The sequence below is a fragment of the Silurus meridionalis genome, chromosome 15, assembly GCF_014805685.1.
Source record: "Silurus meridionalis isolate SWU-2019-XX chromosome 15, ASM1480568v1, whole genome shotgun sequence".
Classification (NCBI taxonomy): Eukaryota; Metazoa; Chordata; class Actinopteri; order Siluriformes; family Siluridae; genus Silurus; species Silurus meridionalis.
Window position 1 is genome coordinate 17,812,904 of NC_060898.1, and position 23,012 is coordinate 17,835,915.

At 36.1% G+C, this 23,012-nt stretch overlaps 3 protein-coding genes across 4 annotated transcripts in view; all 3 read left to right on the forward strand.

The window, feature by feature from the left end:
• The window catches only part of afap1l1b (actin filament associated protein 1-like 1b), an 18,971-nt gene extending 13,183 nt beyond the window's left edge, over positions 1-5,788 (forward strand). The window contains exons 12-19 of the mRNA XM_046867786.1: positions 155-366; positions 465-610; positions 855-927; positions 2,365-2,476; positions 2,559-2,726; positions 2,886-3,067; positions 3,550-3,675; positions 3,783-5,788. Of these exons, the coding sequence (XP_046723742.1) occupies positions 155-366; positions 465-610; positions 855-927; positions 2,365-2,476; positions 2,559-2,726; positions 2,886-3,067; positions 3,550-3,675; positions 3,783-3,809 (1,046 nt within the window). The 3' untranslated portion in view covers positions 3,810-5,788. The remainder of the gene's footprint in view (positions 1-154; positions 367-464; positions 611-854; positions 928-2,364; positions 2,477-2,558; positions 2,727-2,885; positions 3,068-3,549; positions 3,676-3,782) is intronic.
• A 2,359-nt stretch (positions 5,789-8,147) lies between these two features.
• On the forward strand, positions 8,148-14,481 carry grpel2 (GrpE-like 2, mitochondrial). Of its 2 annotated transcripts, none has more exons than XM_046868531.1 (4): positions 8,148-8,409; positions 11,275-11,434; positions 12,220-12,301; positions 12,716-14,481. In XM_046868531.1, the coding sequence occupies exons 1-4, from the start codon at positions 8,330-8,332 to the stop codon at positions 13,036-13,038; spliced, it is 645 nt and encodes a 214-aa protein (XP_046724487.1). In that variant the 5' UTR covers positions 8,148-8,329; the 3' UTR covers positions 13,039-14,481. The 2 variants fall into 2 exon arrangements, with proteins under 2 accessions (XP_046724487.1, XP_046724486.1); XM_046868530.1 differs by lacking the exon at positions 8,148-8,409 and adding an exon at positions 10,658-10,785.
• A 471-nt stretch (positions 14,482-14,952) lies between these two features.
• Positions 14,953-17,784, forward strand: nhp2 (NHP2 ribonucleoprotein homolog (yeast)). The gene is made up of 5 exons (XM_046867875.1): positions 14,953-15,255; positions 15,447-15,516; positions 16,870-16,975; positions 17,114-17,288; positions 17,588-17,784. The coding sequence occupies exons 1-4, from the start codon at positions 15,102-15,104 to the stop codon at positions 17,237-17,239; spliced, it is 456 nt and encodes a 151-aa protein (XP_046723831.1). The 5' UTR covers positions 14,953-15,101; the 3' UTR covers positions 17,240-17,288; positions 17,588-17,784.
• Positions 17,785-23,012: the final 5,228 nt, after the last annotated feature.

A 23,012-nucleotide genomic window follows, 5' to 3' on the forward strand; every position in this document is an offset into this window, starting at 1 on the left:
AGTTTCACAAAATAAATCTAGAATCTTTTTAAATAGATAAATATTGTACCCAATAATGACAAATTGTTTTTTTTTTGTGTAGTAATAGTATTGTTAACCTTTAATTGCTTGAAATGTTTTAGTTTTTTAATGAAATGATTTCCTGTCCTCTCAGGTTATTTAAACGTCTTGGTTAACCAGTGCTGGAAGGAACGTTGGTGTTGTGTGAGGAGCGGAACTCTGTATTTCCACAAAGACAGAGCAGACGTGCACACTCACGTCAGAGCCGTTGTTCTCCAAGGGGTCGAGGTCTTGCCTGGTTTAGGGCCCAGGCACCCGTTTGCTTTCCGTATTATGCGAGATGGCAGTGAAGTGGCAGCTCTGGAGGTACAATAGGCTGGTGTCTGCCATGCATTCTTATAGCTACTAAGACAATTTTTCTTGTAATAGGTTGTGATTTGTTTGAACGGAAATCTGTGTTCCAGGCAAGCTGTTCGGAAGAGATGGGTCGCTGGCTGGGTCTGCTTTTGGCGGAAGCAGGTTGTGCTACAACCCCAGAGGCTCTGCATTATGATTACGTGGATGTGGACACAATCAGCAGCATCAAATCAGCAGCTCGGCATTCTTTCCTGTTAGTAGAGCTTCAACTGGGTTTGCTTTGAGAATAATGCTGTGATCCAAAAAGCTCTGAACTTGTTTACAATGGAATTTGCAGCCATATTCAAACTATGCGGGTTTTACAGTAATAATAAAATCATCCATAAGTGTGCTACAGCAGGAAAGAAGTTAAACCTATGCATTAAATAGTTGTTTATTTTACTGCATCAGTTAAGAATGTCATTATTTACATATATTATGTGCTCTGATTTTTCTAGCTGGGCCACTTCCTCCAGCAGTGCTTCCACAGACTCTCGCACCTACGACGAGGTTCCTTATGAGAGCGTGCAGGTATGGCAAATATGCAACTTAAAACCCTTTGTCGTTTTTCAGGAATGCCACTTCTCTCTTAAGAAACTCAATATCAAATGATTCACACTCTATGTTAATGTAAATGATTAAAGGTTTTAAAGAGACAGAGGAACAGGATATTGTTGTGATTGAGTGAAATAGGATACCATGCTGAGTTTTATAGAATTCATTGTTTTCTTTAATTTAGCACAAAAGCCTCCTGTGTGCAATTTTTAGTAGTCTTATCAAAAAATATTTATTAACATATTTTCTGAAGAATATCTCTGACATCCAACAATATCCCTGATATTTCTGCATTTCTGTAATTTCTGCATACTCACTTTATCTAAATATTATAGTTTTGTATACTGTATGTGTGATAGTCTAGGAAAAACAGTTAGATGTTGTTGTGGTCAAAAAGAAAGCTTGTCCAAGATTGTGTTTCTTTGCCCATAACATGTTTGATGCCTTGTCTTAAAAAACTACACATATATGTATAAGCAAAATGACATGAAAAGTGTATTAAATTTTTATTTACTTAATAAAAAAAAAGACCATTAACAGTCTAAAGGTCCATGAGGTTACTGTGGAGTGTTAAACTAAAGTCCTATGAAGTTGCCATGAATCCTTTTGCATTAAACAGTTCATAACCTCAACAATGCTAAAACTATTGGTGGCAATTGGTGTGAACTATTTGAGGATGGGGTCTCTTTTGTGTCTGGTTTTATCCTTTTTAAGGTTTTATCCTTATACCATCTTAGGGGATTTCTCATTACCATTGCCACCACTGACTCTCTCATTAGGGATAAACTTATAGTGATTAACTTTGAGGAGTTTATGCTGCTAAAATGTCATATTTGTAATCTATTTATTTCTGTAAAGCTGCTTTAGGACAATGTCTATTGTTAAAATCACTGAAAAAAATTATCTTGAACTGAATTGATATTAAATTTAATTAAATTGAGTCTTTTTATCTGTTAAATAAAGAGCTAATCTAACAAAAACCTGGTATAAAACCAGTCAGTCTGCCTAAAAAATAATCTTTAAAATTAATAAAGCCTCTTTAATTTAGTTAAATTACAGTTAAATTAATGGTCACAAAGAGAAACAGATTTCAGAAAATAATGTAATACAAAGTGTCAGAAATTTCCTCAAAATGTTTCTCCATGCTATCACACATCTATTGTGATATAGTGATTACTAATTAGTGTAACACTTGGCAGCATGTTAGATTTCTTTTGCAATAAACGTTCCCATGCCTATTCATTTTTACTCCACATACAACTGCCTTCTTGATCAATCACAACTCTTTCACAATCTTTTCTTTCTTCTGCACCTGATATCTCTCCTACACTGTATATTCCTGCTCTCTTGTTTTTGTTCTTCTTTATCACCTTGACAACTCTATATTCCTCTCTGCCACGTTGACTTTATTAGGCAGAAGAGGCTCAGCCTAAACCGGGCCCTCAGGTGCAGCACCACTCTTCTTTCTCCAGCACTGACGGTGTAAAGAGCAACTCGGAAATTACAGTGAAGAGACAAAACTCTTGTAAGTATCCACTTATTTCGTCCATGCCCTTTAAAGCTTCAAAACGAAAACCAGCCACTTATTAGATCACTTTTTCTCTCAGCTGTGAATCAGTATGGTAAGTATGGCAAAACGAGGGCAGAAGAGGATGCGCGGCGATACCTAAACGAGAAAGAACAGCTCGAGAAAGAGAAGGAAGAGATCAGAAAGAAGCTGGTGTCACTGCGCAAAGAGAAAAGAGAGGTGAAAGAGCAGCTAAAAGATGCCACAGGTGAGACTGGCACTAGTTGCACAGCTAATTATGAAGAGTGAGAGTAGAAGTAGTGTGCAACTGGTAGTCAACAGTGATTCCCCACTTTCAAAATATGTGCTGGTGCCACCTACTGGCAGAAAAGATTGTATCTATTAAATCTTTGTGCAATTTGAATAGCCAACAGTAACCATCAGAAGCATTTGGAAAAGCGTCTGGCTCAACTGGAAGAGGGCTGCAGAGGGAAGGAGGCCGAGCGAGTGGATCTGGAGCTTCGGCTCACTGAGGTGAAGGAGAATCTAAAGAAGTCGGTGGCGAGTGGTGAGCTGGGGGCTGCTGCTGAGAACAAACCTGTGAAAAAGGTTTGTGTGCTGGGTCTCACATTATATGCCCACATAGCAGAATGATGTGTAATTCACCAGTAGATACCACTGCTTATTTTAGCTAGCTATCAAATAGATAGATAGATAGATAGATAGATAGATAGATAGATAGATAGATAGATAGATAGATAGATAGATAGATAGATAGATAGATATGGTTTCTTTGAAATAGCCCTAAAAACATCTTTAAAAGAAATTATGGGCCCTATATGATGTAAATATGATATGATTAATGTATTGCATTACAGAAAATCCCTGTTGTGCTAAAGGGGTCTAAAATGTTGTGCTACAATGTTTACCAACACTTGTTGGTGTTACAGTGAAGTAAAAGTTTTTTGGGGAAACAACACAGTGGCTCTTTGAAACAAAATAAATCAGTTCTGTATATGAAAAAAATTTGCATCTTAGGTTATATTTTGTCTTATGCTTTGGGAATTTAGTAACTGTAACCCTGCTTACAGGTTTATATCAGAAAAGTGGAACCGACTTATACTGAGTCCATACCTGTGAACTGTGCCGCTGAGATGCGAAAGCGTCCCCCATCCATCTGTGCATCCACCAGAGGAAATGTCATACAGAAAGCCAAGGTGCTGTTAGAAAAACTAAAGATAATGCAAACCAATAGAAATACACACAATACATCACAAATGCTAAACACTGTGTTTTCGGTCTTGTTCTTTTTTTCAATGTTTAGGAATGGGAGTCAAAGAAAGGAACTTAATATTAACTGGAGGTAAAGTCTGTAAGGATTGTGTGTTTTGTTGAAGAGACTTCATTAACGTGGACTGAGAAGATTCAATGGACCGGGGATTTTTCAGCAGCTAATAGTTTTCATTTTATGCTTGAAAACTACTGATCCATGTGTGGCCAGAGGGTTTTCTAGTGCCCTTCTGTTACTGTTGCTTCTATTTCTTCAGCCTCATGTTTTAAAGGGAAATTATGAAATAACTGCTTTTTATCATTCAGCCATACTGGTCAGACAACTAGCAATTTGCATATACAAAATAAACCAGCTATTTGTTGAGCTTATTGTCTTATCCATTATCTGCTGGCTCAGAATGGCATTTAAGCATTAATGGCCATTATCTTAGCAAGACATCATCTGAGATAAAAGATTGTACAAAGATAGAAAGCAGGGTTATAATAATAATAATCATTAATGGTATGGGCATATACAGTATCTCACCAAAATGAGTGCACCGCTCACATTTCAGCAACCATTTTAGTATATCTTCTCAAAGGACAATACTATAAAAATTTATATTTGATATATTTTAGTCAGTGTGCATCTTGAATAGCAGTACAGACTTACTGTCCTCTAAATATATATATAAAAAACCATACAGTTATTCTTGTCAAAATAGGTGGGAACAAAATAAGTACATCCAAAGTGAACATGTCGAAACTGTGTCGAAAGTGTAAATATTTTGTGGGAGCACCATTAATATGTAGCACTGCCTTAATCCTCCTGGACATGGAATTCACCAGAACTGCACAGGTCATTGCTGGGATCCTCTTCCACTACTCCATAATGACAACACTGAGCTGCTGGATGTTAGACACATGGCGCTTCTTGTGAGCCAACTTCAGAAGAGTTTTCCTTCTGGGAAGATGGCCATGCAAACCTACTTGTTGCAGTGTGCAGTGTATGGTCTAAGCACTGATAAGCAGACCTTCCGCTTCTGCAACCTTTAAAGCAATGCTGGCAGCACTCTTGCATCTGTTTTCTTGCGCAGGCCTGTTTTCTGAGTGGAACCCTGAGTGAATCTTCTTATAGCCTAGGCCATCTTTGTGGAGAGCAACAATTCTAATTTTTAAATCCTCAGAGAGTTCTTTTCCATGAGGTGCCACGCTGAACATCCAGTAGTCAGTATGAGCGAATTGTGTTCAAAGCACCAAATTTGAACTGCTCTAATACAAGATACAGAAATTTATATGGTGCTGTCAAGCAAACAGAAACATGAACATCGTGAACAGGATGGCTTTGAATGGTTAATCAACATACAGCTGTTATCACTTAAGGTGTACTCACTTTTGTTGCCATTTATTTTAAAAATAATGGCTGTATGTTGAGTTATTTTCAGAGGACAGTAAATCTATACTGCTATACAAACTGCACATTGACTACTCTAAAATATATCCAAGTTTCATTTCTATAGTATTGTCCCCTGAGAAGATATACTACAATTGGTGTATTTACTTTTATGAGATACTGTAAATGGCATGAAAAGACTAGAAATGAACCCTTTTGGAGAAAAAACAAAACAAATCAAATGATGCTGAAATGAAAAGGAAAAATAAGATTGTATTTTAGGAGCGGAGCAACAGGTGGAAAATATAAGAAGGATTAAAAGGGAAGAGATATGTTCTAAAAGCAACAGTGTGTTTTGAACGCATGTACATCACTGAACATACTAAATTCATACACTGAATCTGGAGTAGAGTGTCATGGCATGTCATTCTTTTATACACAACTCTGTATCAAATGAGTAAGTTTGAAAGGTCTGTTTTCTTTCCGTTACACTATGGCACTTAATTGACCATGTTTATTTATTTATTTTTTTACATGTTGTACATAAAACCATATTCATAATCTCTATGGTGATATATGGAGTCATGTCCCTAAGCAAATATGTATAAATGTTTCATTTTGAACAAATAAAAATGAGTTATAATGATTTATAAATATAGAAAATAGTTTGGAGCCATTTGTTGAGGTCATAATGAAGATGTTACAGAACACCATTTTGTATAGAATTATTAAACATGACACCAAAGAGCCAAGTAAAATTTCAAAATACATACATACATACATACATACATACATACATACATACATACATACTTGGCTGACACCCTTTTCTAGAGCAACCTACAATTATTTCATTTTATACTGCTGAGCAGTTAAGGGTTAAGGGCCTTGCTCAGGGGCCCAACAGTGACAGTTTGGTGGTGCTGGCATTTGAACTGACAGCCTTCCAAACCAAAAGCTAACACTTTAATCAATCTTATTACCACTTCCTACACAATATGGCTATTCAGCTCAATCTGCTGGTCATACATTATCAATTCACTAGCTGTGTGTAAATAGTTGAAGTAACTGTATTCCTGCATGAGCCATTGTTCTCAATGACCAAACGGTGATCACCATTGTTCTCAATGACCAAACAGTGATCACCATTGTTCTCAATGACCAAACGGTGATCACCGTTGTTCTCAATGACCAATCACTGACCACAGCTCTTGTAAAGAATTATTACATTTTGTAATTATGTGTATTTTTTTCAACTAAAATGAATTACATAGATACTAGGATCAAGGATGTGATGGACTAGACATATAAGACAATTGTGTTCAAGTTTCATCGTCCTATATTCACTTTTTGCTTTGTTGTTATATTTTATTTTGTCTTTACTCATTTTTAATTAGTGGGCTCAAAAGGGTAAAAATACTACCATAAAATACTATAACTAATATAATATAATATAATATAATATAATATAATATAATATAATATAATAATATAACTACAAATACTAAATATAACTAAACATACTCAAATTAAATATAATTATTCAAAACTATGATAATTGCCTCTAGTTCATGTTTTGTCTGATCAGTGCTGATTAAATTCTGAGAAAACATTGATTTCTATGTAGATCCATAATATTGGAAAAAAGGCCAAGACAATATATCTGTTTGGTCATGCTCTGTGTTTTAAACTTAATTATTATAGATTGTCTATCTCTTGTAATATAAGGACAAATTGTGTTAATACTCTCATGTCTGGAGGAGATAAAGTCCAGAAACTGATTTAGCAAAGAGTGCAAACAAAGAAATTCCCAACAATGGGTTTGTTACAGATAGAGTTATTTTATTTGGAAAACAGCTATAGCTTCTAAATGGTCAAGATACTGTTTCAATAACAAGTTTAACCATGCACCTTCTATATATATATATATATATATATATATATATAAAAAAAAACATCCCACTTTAACAGATTGGTCTGTTACAGGAAATTAATAAATGTTTATATAAGAAAGTTATACAAAGAATAAACATAAACCAAACATATTTATATTATGCATCTTCTCTAGAGTAGATTATACCACTTACTTGGCAAAAACTGGTACAGGATTTTTTATGAATGTTTATTTAGGAAAAAAGTAATAGCTTTTCAATATTTAAGATGCTTGTTCCCAAAGAAGATTATTATAATAATAATATGATATATACAATAGTATGCATTATCTCTAGAATAGTCCATACCTCATTTTTACATTCTTAGATTTTAATAACACTTTGTGTCTTGGTGGATTAGTGGTTAGCACATTTGGCTTACATCTTGTTTAGATGGGTGCTTGGAAACAAGTCTCTAGTTCGCATGATCTTTACATGCTTTTCCTCTGAGTACTCTGGTTTCCTCCCCCATTCCAAAGCCCTGCATTGTAAGCAAATTGGAATTTCTGCTCCAAGTGTGTGAATGGGTGTGTAGGATAAGCGGTATAGACCTTGGATGGACAAACAGAGCCTCTAAAGGTCAAGACTATTGTTCCAAAGCAAGTTGCTGCAGTAAACACCTTCTCTAAAATAGACCACACTTCACATACTTAGATTTTTATGACAGATTTTGTCTTGGTGGCTTAGCGGTTAGCACATATGCCTCACATTTCGTTTAAATTGGTGGTTTGAAACCTGACGAATAAGTTGTCCAGACAAACATGTCCAGTTTTAAAGTTCTCTGTGTGCTTCTTGTGTTTCCTCTGTGTATGCTGGTTTCTTTCTCCGTTCTAAAGCCCTGCACTGTAGACAAATTGGAATTCCCACGTAGTTCTGAGTGCTTGAGTACGTGAGTGACCGAAACAGGTTTCGCCATAGTAAACACATTCTTCATAACGAAACCAGCCTGACATTTTCACATTCTTAGACTTTTTTACTACTTTTCTATAGTAAATAGGAAGTGGACCACGTTGCCTGGAAATCCCCTGAGTGGCTGAATATGAAACTAAAATCAAGACCCCAGAGTCTTTTTACTGACTCATTCATAAACTAATTCCTACGCCACAAAATCCAAGTGATTATCACGCATTATTGATCAGGATAGAGGGTTTTAAGTCTATCCATTGGCTCAGTGCAGGAAGCCCTTCGTGAAGTGCGCACTCGGCAGATTGTGTGAATGAGACACGTCCGCGCCACCCCTGGGCCTAAAGAAGCATTAGCGAACTGAGCTCGCGACAAATGGCCGTCTGTTTTCTGTCTTTGTGTGGGAAGAAATCAATCCGTTTGGGTAGTTTACCGACTAAACTCTGCCGAGTCAGGTAAGAAAACGATTTTCATTCTCACTACACGGGTGTAAATTCTCAAATCGTTATCTCATACACACCATCTGCACTTTTTTCCACTTCGGGTTTTGAGGCGCTCTGGTGATTAGCCTGGGTGACCTTCAGGAACGTTGATAACCGAGCAGAGTACGCCCTTCTACATAAACAAAGCTGAAAATATGTGTAAGACACAATGTTATCGATAACCGTGAGAGAAATATCGATAAAAATTAAACAAATAAACAAAACCGTAGCTAAATATATTTCCTGTATGAAGCTAATCATTGAGGACGTGGAACATTTAGCTAGCTAGCAAAATAAACAGAGCCGGAGCAGCTAGCCGACTGTTTAACTGTAATACCCAATAATAGCTATTTAACTGTTTACAAAAACAGTTTATATAGATGTTTTTTTAACTAATTTATTTCGAGGCCCAAGGCAAAACCACCACCGGTTGCCCGTAAATATGTTTATTTTTTACAGCCAGTTGCAGTAAATTTCTGACGGTGATAGTGAGCCGAGTAACAGATGTCCAGACTGGGGCCTGAGAGATGTACCTTTTAATACAAAGTGTGTGTGTAAAACTTTAAATATAAAAAAATTTCTTCCCCTTTTTTATTGTTCATATATTTCAGGGTCCCCACTCATGCTTTGCTACTGCACAGAAAGAATAAAAACTTTTATTTCTATTTTATTGACTCTGCAGTCTGTGGGTGTTTTATTTTATTATTTTAAATGACCATTAATATGTATAATTAGTAATATATTATGCATGTTATTGTGTTATTTTAGCATTTACTACCTTGCAAAAGTACTTTTGGCCCATGGGCCTTGAAAAATTGTAGATAAAAGTTTGGGTACCTCTGAGCTATACTGTATGCAGTAAAGTGGACTAATGAGAATAATGCCTGAGAAAGTGGGATTATGTTTATATCTATCAGTAAAACAGCCCTGTCTGATATACTCATGCCAAGACCACCCACACACACTTTCATGTTGGTGTCACTGCTGTGCTGCGAAAGGAGCACTGTGGGAGGCCCTTTTCACTTACTGGACCGAGTAGAGGGGGATGACAAATTGTTCCTTGCGACAAAATGGCCTACTTGCCTCCTTTACCTGACAATTAGATTTATATTCGTGTAGCACTTTTAACAATAGACTTTGTTACTTAGCAGCTTTACAGATGTAGATTTGGGTTTAAACCAGAGACGACAGTAATGAGGGGATGTGAGTGGGGGGTCTTCCTAACACTAAAGAACAAAGAAATCAGATTTAAAAGAAACCCATACTCCTCTGTGTGACTGAAAAGTGTGATTATGAACCATTACTGGGTAGACCTGTCAAGTGTGAAATCAAAATGTTTTCAGTCTATTAGAATGATTGTGTAAAAAAACAAACAAAAAAAGTCATGGGAAGAGCACGACAGTGTTTGGGATGACTGTAGCAGTTTTTATAATGTACAAAACAGTAATTTCTTGGTGAGAAATTAAAGACACTGGTTTTATGGTTTACTATTGATTGCTTTGTGTAGCAAGAGTTTTTAGGAATGTTTAATTTTGACAGACAATTAATGACTTACATTCAGCACAATTTTTTTTTGCGCTTCAGATGCAGACTATCCCGTTTTTACTTGATAAAAAAAAAAACTACATTTTTGGTAATAAAATCTGTTCCATGATTTAACTACGTCAAGCTGACCACCAGATTGTTGCATTTTTCAATTGAGATGCTTTTCTGGCCTTGTATTGCAGCCCTCTTTCAGTTGTTGTTTATTTTGGGGGGGTTTCTGTCTTCAAGCTCTCTTCAGGAAGTAAAGTGCATGATTAATTGGTTTAGGGTCAGGTAAATTGCTGGTCTGGTCTGAAACCTTCTACCTATCCCCCAAATAAAGTATTTTGTTGTTTTTTTAAACTAGTTGCACTCACATTTTTACTGATGATGTAACTGTAAGATGATAGCAGCCTTTTTTTTTTTTTTTTTTTTTTTAAGATTTTTTTAAGATTTTTACATTTCTTCTGCTGCTATCATCTTGAGTTACATCATCAGTAAAAATGTGAGTTTGTTCCAAGAGCAGCCATGGAAGTCCATAACACTTCCTCCCCCATGCCTGACTGAATAGCTTCCATGTAGTATTGGATCATGAACAAATCCTTTCTTTCTGCATACTTTGGCCTTTCCATCACTTTGGTAGTTTAAAATAAGCTAGCACTTACTTCTTACCCAGATTCTTACTGCTGATAAGTCTGTGGTATCTTTAGGTATGGCCTGTTTCTGCTTTTTCAGACTTTTTCAAAAGGCTGATTGTGACACCCTTTTGTTTTCTGTTTGTTTTTTCCCACAGCCAACCCAATTGTTAAAACAAGATCTGAACATGTGGGTATTTGTGGCTACCAAAGAATTTGGCTTTGTATTATTGATGTTACTGCTGATAAAAGCAGCAAGATGAATTCTGAACTATACAGGGCTCTAATTCAGCCAAATACTTTACAGATCCACTGGACAAGAGCATTGTTTACTTTTGGTCCCTGTATGTTGACCACATACTAAAGTGCTTTAATTTATGCACATTTGGATGTCAGTATACTTTTATTAAAGCTGAATGTCTGCATTTTTTATTATTATATTTTTACATTTCAACTCCAATAAATTGAGGTCGGCGAAAAAAACAACCAGATGTTTGTCAATGTCCAAATATTTACAGACATGGCTATATGTCCATATATACTGGACTATGCCTTCATGTTCATAGCCAGCCAATGTTGTTTCTCATTTTCTTATCATTATGTACACAGAAACCTCAGTCAGCACTTCTACTTTTACTTAAGGAAATATTTGTTTTTTTTGCTCCTTTCTGCACACTAGCACCCGTATCTGCTTCTCCAGCACTGCTGCAGAGAGGCGTACTACGGGAGACGACTGCCCCAATGATGACGGTGATGATGAGCAAAGTCTCTCGGTAACACATGTCCGAATGTTGGAGATGAAAGCCAACAAGCTGGAAGAGCAGGTCCGGGATCTCACTGTGAGTCACTTTTGACTTTTACAGCAGTTATTCCAAAAAGTCTCTTGTTTTATAATCATGAAATAATAAATGAACACAGAGTTTGAGGTTGTATGTACACTACATGGACAAAGGTACTGGGATACATGACTTTTCCAGCCATACGTGGGTCTTCCCCAAACTGTTACCACAAAGTTCGAGCCTCATAATTGTATAGGATGTCTTTACATTTCCCCTTCATTTTAATAAGGTGACCCCAAACCTTTTCCAGCATGACCCATGCCCCTGTGCACAAAGGATTAAATGAATTAGCGTGGAAGATCTTAAGTGTCCTGTAAGATAGAGCTAGAGCTCTGGCTGAACACTTTGGGATGATTTAGCTTCCTTTCACTTCATCAGAATTTACTGTACTAATACCTTTGTGGATGAATGAGCACAAATCTCCACAACCACACTCTAAAATCTAGTGGAACATCTTCAAGAAGGAATTGGATTTTACAATCTTATCGTCAGGTGTCCACAAACCTTTGTCAAAGAAAGAAACAAAAGACTTACAATGTACAGTAAAATATTAGCTGCGTATTTTGTACTGTACATTGTAACTTTTGCTTCTTCCTGATGTTTTGTGTGTTCAGTCAAAAGTCATGTTTTTAAAATCCCACAGAAAAAGGAAGTGAACTCCTACTTAATTTATATCATGCTCATTTGATTTCTGTTAAAGTAAAGATTCCCTGTGCATGATGTGAACAGACCTAAAATCCCTATTGATTTTGTAAAATAATGGCACGTCTGTGTGTATTTGACAGCAACGCTACAAAAGGGCCATTGCTGATTCAGACACCGTTCGGAGAAGAACTCAGAAATTTGTGGAGGATGCAAAGATCTTTGGTAAAGTTGTGTTTAACAATCACGAGCCAGTTTAAAGAAAATTCTGCTTGAATTTTACTTTAGATTCAGCTTAAAACCAAGAAGTTTTCGCATTTACAGGATAGCCATTAAGTTCTTGTGCATACAGAATTATGGTTTTATCATTAACATTAGTTTACTTCTAGAAATTTAGTAATACAATGCCCTTTTTTTTTTTTTTTTTTTTAAGTAAAGTAGCCTTTATAACAGTTGTACTCAGTCAAGTTACATGCTATTTCTGTGATTTTATTTATTTACTTAATTACCAACCAAAATGGACCAGGAAGTGCAGTATGCATTTAAAGCTTATTAAAGGAGATGGATAATATACGATAACGCTAATAATCTGCAAGATTTTGTGCAAAGTATTTGATTCTTTTTGTCTCTTTTTAAAAGGAATTCAAAGTTTCTGCCGAGACCTGGTGGAGGTGGCCGACCTGCTGGATAAAGCTGCAGGAGTCATAGACGTAGAGGAAACTCAGAACCTGACTGAAATCACAAACAAACTGCAGCAGGTGTTTTCCAAGCATGGGCTGGAGAAAATGAGGCCTGTGGGTGACTCATACGACCCTTACCAGCACGAGATAGTGTGCCATACTCCAGCTGAAGGACTCGAGCCTGGTCTCATAGCCATTGTGAAGCAAGACGGTTACACGCTGCACGGGCGCACTATTCGCCATGCGCGTGTGGGGATCGCCGTGAAAACACAGGACTCTTGATTTCACGATTGTATTGGCCGTACTTTTTTCTAATTGTCATTTACAATATTGATCCCTAAGGGGAAATTTGGGAATTTGTACAGTATGTTTGCACACTTATATAATAGAGCTTTTTTGAGGCCTTGTTCACGCTTAGTATTAACATTTACTTTGGATGATCAGAGCACAGGTAGAGGTGTGAACGAGCCAGACACATCTCGTGGGGGTTCTCTGAGAGATGCATGTGACCATGTTACCCTGTTGTAACATGAGTGCAGGTGTGGTCTGATTTGTCCCTGACTACATGGCTGACCCTTTAGTGATTCCAGGTTCACTAATTTCACGCTAAGCTATTTTACAGACTAACCACACCGTTGATGCATGTAACAGGATTAATTTTTTTCTTATTGCTTGAGCTTAAAAGAGATTTATTTAATTTCTATATTTTAAATGTTCATACCAGCCACACTCATGCATGTATGCATCTGAGCCTTGCGTTTTCTTTTCGTTCTTCACATAAGCTCCATTTGCTGAAAAGTGTTTGTGGCTTGGTCTACGCATTCAATCTGCTGACTTTTTCCCCTTTTTTTATGTCAATGTTTTACTTTGATTAGGGCCTATGATTATTCATTTATGTAGTTTACAATCTTGGTTTTTTTTTATTATTATTATTATTATTATTTATTACAGTCTACAAGTTTATTTTCTGAATGTATTTTATTATTTCTTTTTCTTTTCTTCTTTTTATAAATTGCTTTCTTTTTGTTTTGTTCATTTGTTAGTCACAGAAGTCGGTACTGAAAATTAGACAGTATTTGTATATATGAGGATTTGAGGCCAACCATGCTGAAAATGAGCTTATTTATTTGTATCTAAAAAAAAAAACTTTTCACTGGACCTTGTTTTTGGGTGAAATTGTATTTTTTCATTTTTGCCCCCCATTCCCCTTGAATTATCATTGAATTATTAAATGTTAAACATCCCCTTGTTAGTATTGATCGCAAGGTTTTGCACTGTAAGTATATTTGTATTTGAGAATATCCCCCTACCTCTATATTATGAAAGAAATATGACAAAATGAGTAATGATTGTTTACTCAAGATTTGGTGTTGAACAAACTGACAATTAGTAAAAGTTTGTGGGTTTTGTGCCTTATTGACAGATCCGCTGTGTCAGAATAACACACCTCACCATTTCCCTGTTTAGCTTTGAAATTATGGTGCACCTTACATTCGTATATGAAGTCCATATGAGAGAGAGAGGAACCTGTTTGATATTTATGTTTAAATTATGCAATCTTTAAGTCTTGTGATTTTTCTGTGATCTTCACAATCCAGCGTGAATTCGGCTTGGAGTTGCATATGGGAAAATAGTATTTTGTGTGCATGATATCAGTGATGTACGGCATGTTTATCACTCATTATTTTTGTTAAAGTAATATTAAAATGTAAAACATTTCTGTAATGATTTGTTCGTGTTTTATTGCTCTGATTATATATAAAAAAAAATTCAGCGAGCATTTTAATATGGAAGTCCTAAGATGTCATGCATTATATTTTCTTTCTCATGATCTTGACATAAAATCACAGCTTCATGGATAATACCCATAATTAGTAATCATCCGTGTGCATGCTGCCACAAATGTTATAGTTATCATCCATGATTCTGCGACGATGATGCCTCTAGAACATGTTCTTATGCTGAATACACTCAAAATCATGGAGACAATGTTTTCAATGAGAGATCAAATAATGTTTTTAAGTCACGATAACAAGAAAACTTTTATGGTGAGAAAATTATTTCGTGATCATGAGAAAATAAAATATAGAAATATAGAATATAAAAAAATAGTCCTTTTTGGACTTTTATGTGTTGACACGAATAAGAATTGAAGCTGGTTATCAGTAAATCAGCGCCAGTCCGCCAGGGGACAATGTGCTGTGGACACTGCAGTGTGCGGAAGACGAGAAGTGGGATCCGGAAGTTCAGTGGTAGAACCAGCACGTGTGCACTTCAGGCAGAGGAACAACAACAATTATTGTAAAAAGTCTTTAGTTTTTTGTCCATATTTTACGCTTGCAAATATGACAAAGACAAAGAAGGAGAAAAGTGCCCCCGAGGAGGAAGCCGGAGGGACGGAGAAATCTTACCAGGAGTTATTGGCGAATATTAACCCCATCGCTAATCCCCTGGCCTCGCGCAAGTTAAGCAAGAAGCTGTATAAATGCGTCAAAAAAGGTAATTGTGATTATGATCCAGTTTTGAGAACTCAATCTAGTATAATTAACTGTATAATTCGGAACAACATTCGGAGTAGCATCAGCCGAATTCTTATCCAAATGTGGAGGCTCGTGTGTGGATCCAGAAATTGTATTACAGATTTGATATCATGTAAAGTATTTATGATCTTATTTTATGTTATTCTGCAGCGGCTAAACATAAACAGATTCGCCGAGGAGTCAAAGAAGTACAGAAGTTCATCAATAAAGGAGAAAAGGGGTAAGGGGAAAAGTTTATAGCATGGGTGCACAAACCATTTCAACCTTGGAGTGGTAAAAGTGTAGTATATTCGGGCAAGACATACACTAAAACAGTACAAAATTCAGATCAGTTCCACATTGTCTCATGTTTTGTGCTATAAACAATTTTTTTCCACCGGGTTTCAGTTGTTCTCAAAGTGTAGGTTGCGGCCCTCTAGTGGGGAATAAAGACATGACAGGTGGGGCGCAAGGAACTTCGGGATTTATATATATACAGTACAGTGTATATATATATATATATATATATATATATATATATATATATATATATATATATATATATATATATATATATATATATATATATATATATATATATATATATAATGGTTTTGTGTTAATTTATACGAATAATTTATATTTTTATATTTATGAATTTATAATTTATATAAAAAAACAAACAAAAATAAAGTTGTAGCAGCACCGGTTGAAGTACTGGCGCGCATCATATTCTGTGCCCACCGTATGTTGTGACCTTAGAGGGCGCTATTTCTAAAATTGTTACGGAAATGTTCCCGCGAGAACGCGCATGGAGAACAGTCTGCTGTAGTGCTGCGGAGAAACACATGCGGTAATTGAACTGTAAAGAAAAGTTAATTTACATGTTTGAGCAATAGCGCCCTCTAAGGTCACAAAATGCGATGGTCACAGAATCTGCTGGTGTGTCATCCTCTTGAGATGATATAACCATCGATATCAGACAGAAATGTCTCTTTTGTGCAGTCTGAAATGGTGACCAGTGGTCGACTCCAAGGATATTGATGGTTATATCTGCGTGCAATGTGAAAAAGAGCTATTTCTTAAAAAAAAGAAAGAAGGTACCAGTACACACCAGTACTTTGGCCGGTGCTGCCAAGACTGAATTCTCGCAGTGCTACGACTTTATCCCCGTAATTTAAATTAGATTCTCATAGGGCTACAACTTTATTCTCGTAATCGAAGGTATTTTTTTTTTTAACATGGCACGCTACCGTATCATTTATGATTTTCTCAATTAAAAATTAAGTTCATACACTCAAAGCAACCTCAAACAAACAATTCAACAAGGTCATTAATGCAAGTTAAAACATTAGTTAGAGTACTGAACACAGCTACACTTTTCTTTTTTAAATTTTTGAACTTTTTTTTTGTTTTTTTTTAAACATTACATGTTTTTAAACTTGAAGTATTTTATTACCATTTGTTTTGGTTGATGGAGGACAGATGGGGCTTGAAAATCCCCCAATAACAAAAGTGGAGAAGGGCAGAAAAAAAGTTTAAAAACCAACGTCATTCATTTTATGATTTTAAATAACATTCTTGCCTTTTTCAGGATTGTGGTACTTGCCGGAGATACGCTACCCATCGAGGTGTACTGCCACTTGCCAATTATGTGCGAGGACAGAAATCTGGCCTACGCTTATATTCCATCCAAAGTGGTGAGTGCTGTAATGTTTGCTGTTGTGTTGTGGATTAATGTGTACTAGTTGCATTTTATAATAATTTCAGTTAATATGCTGCAGCAGTGTCACATATGATTCGAAACAGTTTGTAATATGTTCCATTTTTTCCCCCAGGACTTGGGATCATCAGCTGGTTCAAAAAGGCCCACGTGTGTCATCATGATCAAACCACACGAAGAATACCAGGAGGCTTATGATGAGTGCTTGGAAGAAGTTTCCTCCCTGCCCAAACCTTTATGAGTGCTTTTAGCATTGATGTGCTTGTGGTGTCCGAACATGCGATGTTGATGTATGTGATTTAAACATTAAGTCATTATTGAGTTGTCTGGTTGTTCAGATGTTGTAGCACCTCATTCACTTCCTCTGTACTCCATGGACTATTAAAGGATGGACCACAACAGCAGGAATTCTGATTTAAAAGCAGAGAAAGCAGTTCATTTAATATTTTGGTTGAGACGGTTGTGTTTCTGTTTATCTGGTGCTTCCATATTAAGAGTATTTGTCACTTTTTCCCAGCTTTTGTTTTGTATTGATTTTATTTGAAATATTAAAATTTCATGACAACTCTTGGGCTTCATCTGTTTTCAGAACATCCACAAAAGGGTTATGGCACAGATGTGTTGCAGACCATGCTAAAGTTAGGAATCATCAATTCATCTAACACAGCTTTTTTACTGGCTGTCCATCAGTTATGAGGCCGTTATGTAACAGCAGCGCAACATTCATGTGCATAAAGTTTTCCTTATTTGTAAAGGTCTTTATAAAAATAAACTCTTTATTAACAAGTTTTACTTTGCTTCATTATTTACGTTTGCTTATAAGTAACTGCTATACTGAAAGTTTTCATAATTAAACTGAGCCAGATGTCACGTGACCTATACACGACCCACTTTTCTCAACTTTAAACCAAACATTTTTCAGAGAACCTGAGTCACATAAACCATGGCCTGCTGTCTCATTTCATTTTTCCAGCATGGCTTTGGAAAGCATATTATAACACAATACTATGGTTATAACTCGAAACTGCTCAATATTTACATTAGACATGACTGGTTTCAATGTATATCAGAGGAGCCCATTAATCAAACCTGACTGAGGGATACGGGCACAACATATTTCAAACAAAAATCGCCATGGTTTCTCTCTTTTATGATTTTATAATATTTATTAGTAGCTAAAGAAAATTAGAAAACATGGCATTGTAATCCAATTTCTAGTTTAGCAAAACTTCTAATACAACGAAAAACAATTCGTAAAATTAAGGTCAAGTCAAGTCAAGTCAAGTTTATTTCTATTGCGCTTTTCACTACAGACATTGTCTAAAAGCAGCTTTACAGAAATCAACAGTTAAGGTGAATGGTGTGCATTTATCCCTGATGAGCAGCCGTGGCGTCTGTGGCAAGGAAAAACTCCCTTAGATGTTATGAGGAAGAAACTTTAAGAGAAACCAGACTCAAAAAGGGAACCCATCCTCATTTGGGTGACATCAAGAGTTTGATCATAAATCTTTTAACAATACAGACCACTGGAGTGTGAGAACTAACATGAGCACTGGAGTATAAGATTATAAGTAATGTCTTTCTACAGTCTTATACAGTCTATATGGGTAGTAGCTCATAGTGTTATGACCTCAACATTTGTGATCATCACAGATCCAGCATCAGCTTCTCAATGCCAGAGCCTTTTAACACTCCAGGAGGTCCAATGTCAAAACCACACATGTAGCGGGATCCAATTGCCTAATACAGGTATCCAGTGACCCTAAATGAGAGACAGGAAGCTGGGCCTTAGTTTTCCAAACCTTTTCCTAACAACATTTCCTTTCTTTTTTGTCTTTTCTTAAGTATGGCATCGCAAGTCAGATTAATCATCTCCATGAGCCAATTTTGGCCTTCATGTACTAGGTTGGGCATCTCTGGTCTACACTTTATTGTCTGCCACAAGTGACATCTGCGGCTGGTTCTAATTTAAAACTGTTGGATGGCCTCTAGTGTGATTCTGTGGTTAATTTCAAATCTCAAAATACCTACAAATACGTTCACAGACCATAAAGAGTGGACAGATGGGAGATTAAGATATTTAGATTTTTTTTGGACATAAAAGCCTGTATGAATTCTTCGTCAAGTTGTTTCGTTTGTTATATATTTCTAAACATATACACTATTTGGCCAAAAGTGTTATTCCAAAAAGTTGCAAGCACACAATTGTCTAAAATGCTGTAGGATTACAATTCCCCGCTCACTGCAATTTAAAATTCCCACCACATAAGTTCCACCAGGATGATGATTCTGGGCAGAAAATGAGCATCATGAAAACATTATATATCAAGTTTGGTGCAGAAGAACTTGAGCATCTCGCACAGAGCATGGACCACTTCTTGACTGTATATCAATTTTGAGTGACAGGAACACCACGAAAACCACCTGCCAACCAGCATCTTCAACTGTCATCAATAATAACGCAAATGAGTGGAGTCCCCATTTTTTTTTTCAAATATTTTTTTTTCATATATTTTAATACAGTAGTATAATAATAAAGTATTTAGTGCAATGTAATGGAGAGTGTGTTAGAGAAGTGAAGAAAAGAGTGCAGGCAGGGTGGAGTGGGTGGAGAAGAGTGATAGCAGGAGTGATTTGTGATAGAAGAGTATCTGTGAGAGTGAAAGGGAAGTTTATAGGACTGTGGACAGACCTGTGATGATGTATGGTTTAGAGACAGTGGCATTGAGTAAAAGACAGGTGGAGCTGGAGGTGGAGCTGGAGGTAGCAGAGCTGAAGATGTTGAGGTTTTCATAGGGAGTGACGACGATGGACAGGATTAGAAATGATTTTATTAAACGGACTGCGCATGTGGGACGTTTTGGAGACAAGATGAGGAAGGAGTGATTGAGATGGTTTGGACATGTGCAGAGGAGGGACATGGGGTATATCAGTAGGAGAATGCTGAGGATGGAGCCACCAGGAAGGAGGAAAAGAGGAAGACCAAAGAGGAGGTTTATGGATGTGGTGAGGGGAGACATGCAGGTGGTTGGTTTGAAAGAGGCAGATGTAGAAGACAGAGTAGTATGGAGACGGATATTCTGCTGTGGCGACCCTATTGTGAGCAGCTGAAAGAAGAAGATCAATTTGTTGGTTAATGTAAACCTAACAAATTATACAGTGCCCTTTATACAGGATACCTGGTACTCTTCTTGAAACTGAGCAGTAATGATTAAGTATAGTATAAAAATGAAAAAAAAAAAAAACCCTGCAAGAACCATTAACTTGAACATTTTCATGCATGAATTTTTTTAATCATTTATATAATATATTATTATTTTTATTATATTTATTTATTTATTTATTTATTTATTTATTTAATTTTTAATTAAATTGTTTCAAATGAAAAGATTGTAATTGCCACTGCCCTGTCCTGAGCAATGTTATACATCTGCATTTTAGTATTTAATTTAGTATTTAATTATTGTATTCATTACACTACCTTGCTACAGTAAAATTATTTGTATTGTCAAGGTCTTATGCATCACATGGGTTTATTACAATGGTCACAGATTTTGGTCAGTAAAACAATCCCCCTGTACCATGTCCATGTGATGGCGCTTTGTTCCACATGATGGCAGCATCGTGTCAGTCTAGTCAGACATCATGGCCGCTTTCTTTCATCATATATTTGTTCAGATGGTTTAAATTGGATTATTTCGTGTTCTTAAAGGATTCATTCTTACGCAGCTTTCTGCTTTACTTTCTCCTTTTGCGCACACAATCATGGCCATGCTGACACATTGTGTATGATTAGGCTAGAATCACAGTGTGTTTAGTGCGGAAACAATCTGTGTGTTAGTTGTTGAAACTGATAAACAGACCCCACTTCAACTTGCTTTCATTTTTCACAGCCCTGGTGCTTTGTTTTTCTCTGTTGACATCTTAAATAGCTCATGCTGAAATAGTCATTAATGGTCTCGGTCTCATGATGTTTGTTGTGTTCTAGCGTTTATTTTACCCAAATCATGTATAAAAGCACAAGAGAGGAGTTTTCAGTCTGTCAGACACTTCGAATCCCCAGTGCAGCACTGTTCATCATATGGATTCTCACTTTTGAGGATTATTTTTGGGGAAGCGAGCAGAAAAATTGGATTAAACAATTATGCCCAGGACAGCCTACACTGACAATGGATAGCAACTGCTACGCACAACCTTGCCATTTTTTTTTTTTTACCAGATATTCTCTAAAATCTCAGTGGATTATAGCTGGAGAATATACCACTTACTCACTTTCATTTCTTTCAAACTTGGTTGAATTGAGAATGCATTGTAATCCTGGATCCAAGCTGCAATACCATCTCCACGATGCACACTTAAGAAAAAAGTGAGCCTCTGATGAATGAACCGGACATCAGTTTTTTTAGGAAAACCAAACCTCATGGATTTTACAGATTATTCATGCATACTGTAACCTTTTCAAGCAGAGGGCACTTTTATGAAGAACAGAGCTCACATGGAGATCACAATCCAGGTCAAAAGGACATACCAGGCCACGTGGATAAGCTTGTGCTACACTGTTTACTCTCAACATTGCACACACCTCTGAGTAAAACAACCCTGGGTCAGTTTTGTCCAGGGGCACAATGACATAGCCAGCACCCATAGCTTCGGCAGTTTACTAAACGACTAAGGCAGTATTTTGGTGAACATATTGTTATGCTTTGTCATTGTTGAATGCGGGCAAAGAGAGGTTTCTAGGTGACAAGAAATGTATCTTGGTATCTCCTCGATGTATTCCCTCACAAAAAAAAACGCTAATAACCTTATTATTGGTATCACTGAAATGGTATTCTTGAAGATTCAAATTCTAATTTTATTTGTCATACACATTCATACAGAGTATGACATGTGGTGAAATGATGTTTTACGACTGTCCAACATGTAAATAGACATAGATAGTACAAGGTATATACAAGAATATATATATATATATATATATATATATATATATATATATATATATATATATATATATATATATATATATATATATATATATATGTCACAGTATGTAGGGTGTATATATATATGTGTGTGTGTGTGTGTGTGTGTATATATATATATATATATATATATATATATATATATATATATATATATATATATATATATATATATATTCAAGAATTAGGCAGGAAGGGATGGATATGTATATGACATAGATATTAAGAGAAGTCCAGTTTTAAAGTGTCCCAGTGTGATTGTCGCTCAAGTATCCATGTGCTGATAAAGATATGTTTGATTCTACTTTTCAGTTGAAAGACACACATCCAAGGCATATCAGCTAATTCATTTAATTTAATTTCATTAACAAATACAATATAGTGTCTTCAGCTTATCCTGCTAACATCAGTTTCTATGTCAGGTGTAACTCAATATGAATGAAATCATCTAATAAACCTGTTGGTATGATTTTTCATCACACTTTTCTCCTATGTTGTTCGGTTATCCACTTTTTTAAAGCTCAGTGCAAATGCTCTAACTGTCCTCTCTGTCTCGTCATAAATAATAGTTCTTTCACATAGTTGCTCATGTGTGAAAAGCCCCAGTGATCAAGATGTTGTGCATCAAAACATAACAAGCATAGAGAACAAAGCACTATACTCTTTCACAACCCCAAGCTATCACTTTTTATATATATATATATATATATATATATATATATATATATATATATATATATATATATATATATATATCTTCATATTTTCCATCTCGTTTTTTTTTTTCCAATGCTCTATTGACCCACGTAACGTACTGGGGCTGATTGTGTAAAATGGAAAAGAACAGAGGATGCAGGCAAAGCACTTGAATCATGCAGTTGATGTTGTGCGTGTGTGATTACACTTCCTCTTCTGTGCCCGGGCCTGGCTACAGCACTTCTTGGAAGTTAGGATGTCTTATTTGGAGTTTGGCACTGTCCTTGTGAGTGTTTATTGTGTCAACAGAGCACCTGCCGCCTGTCCTTGTCT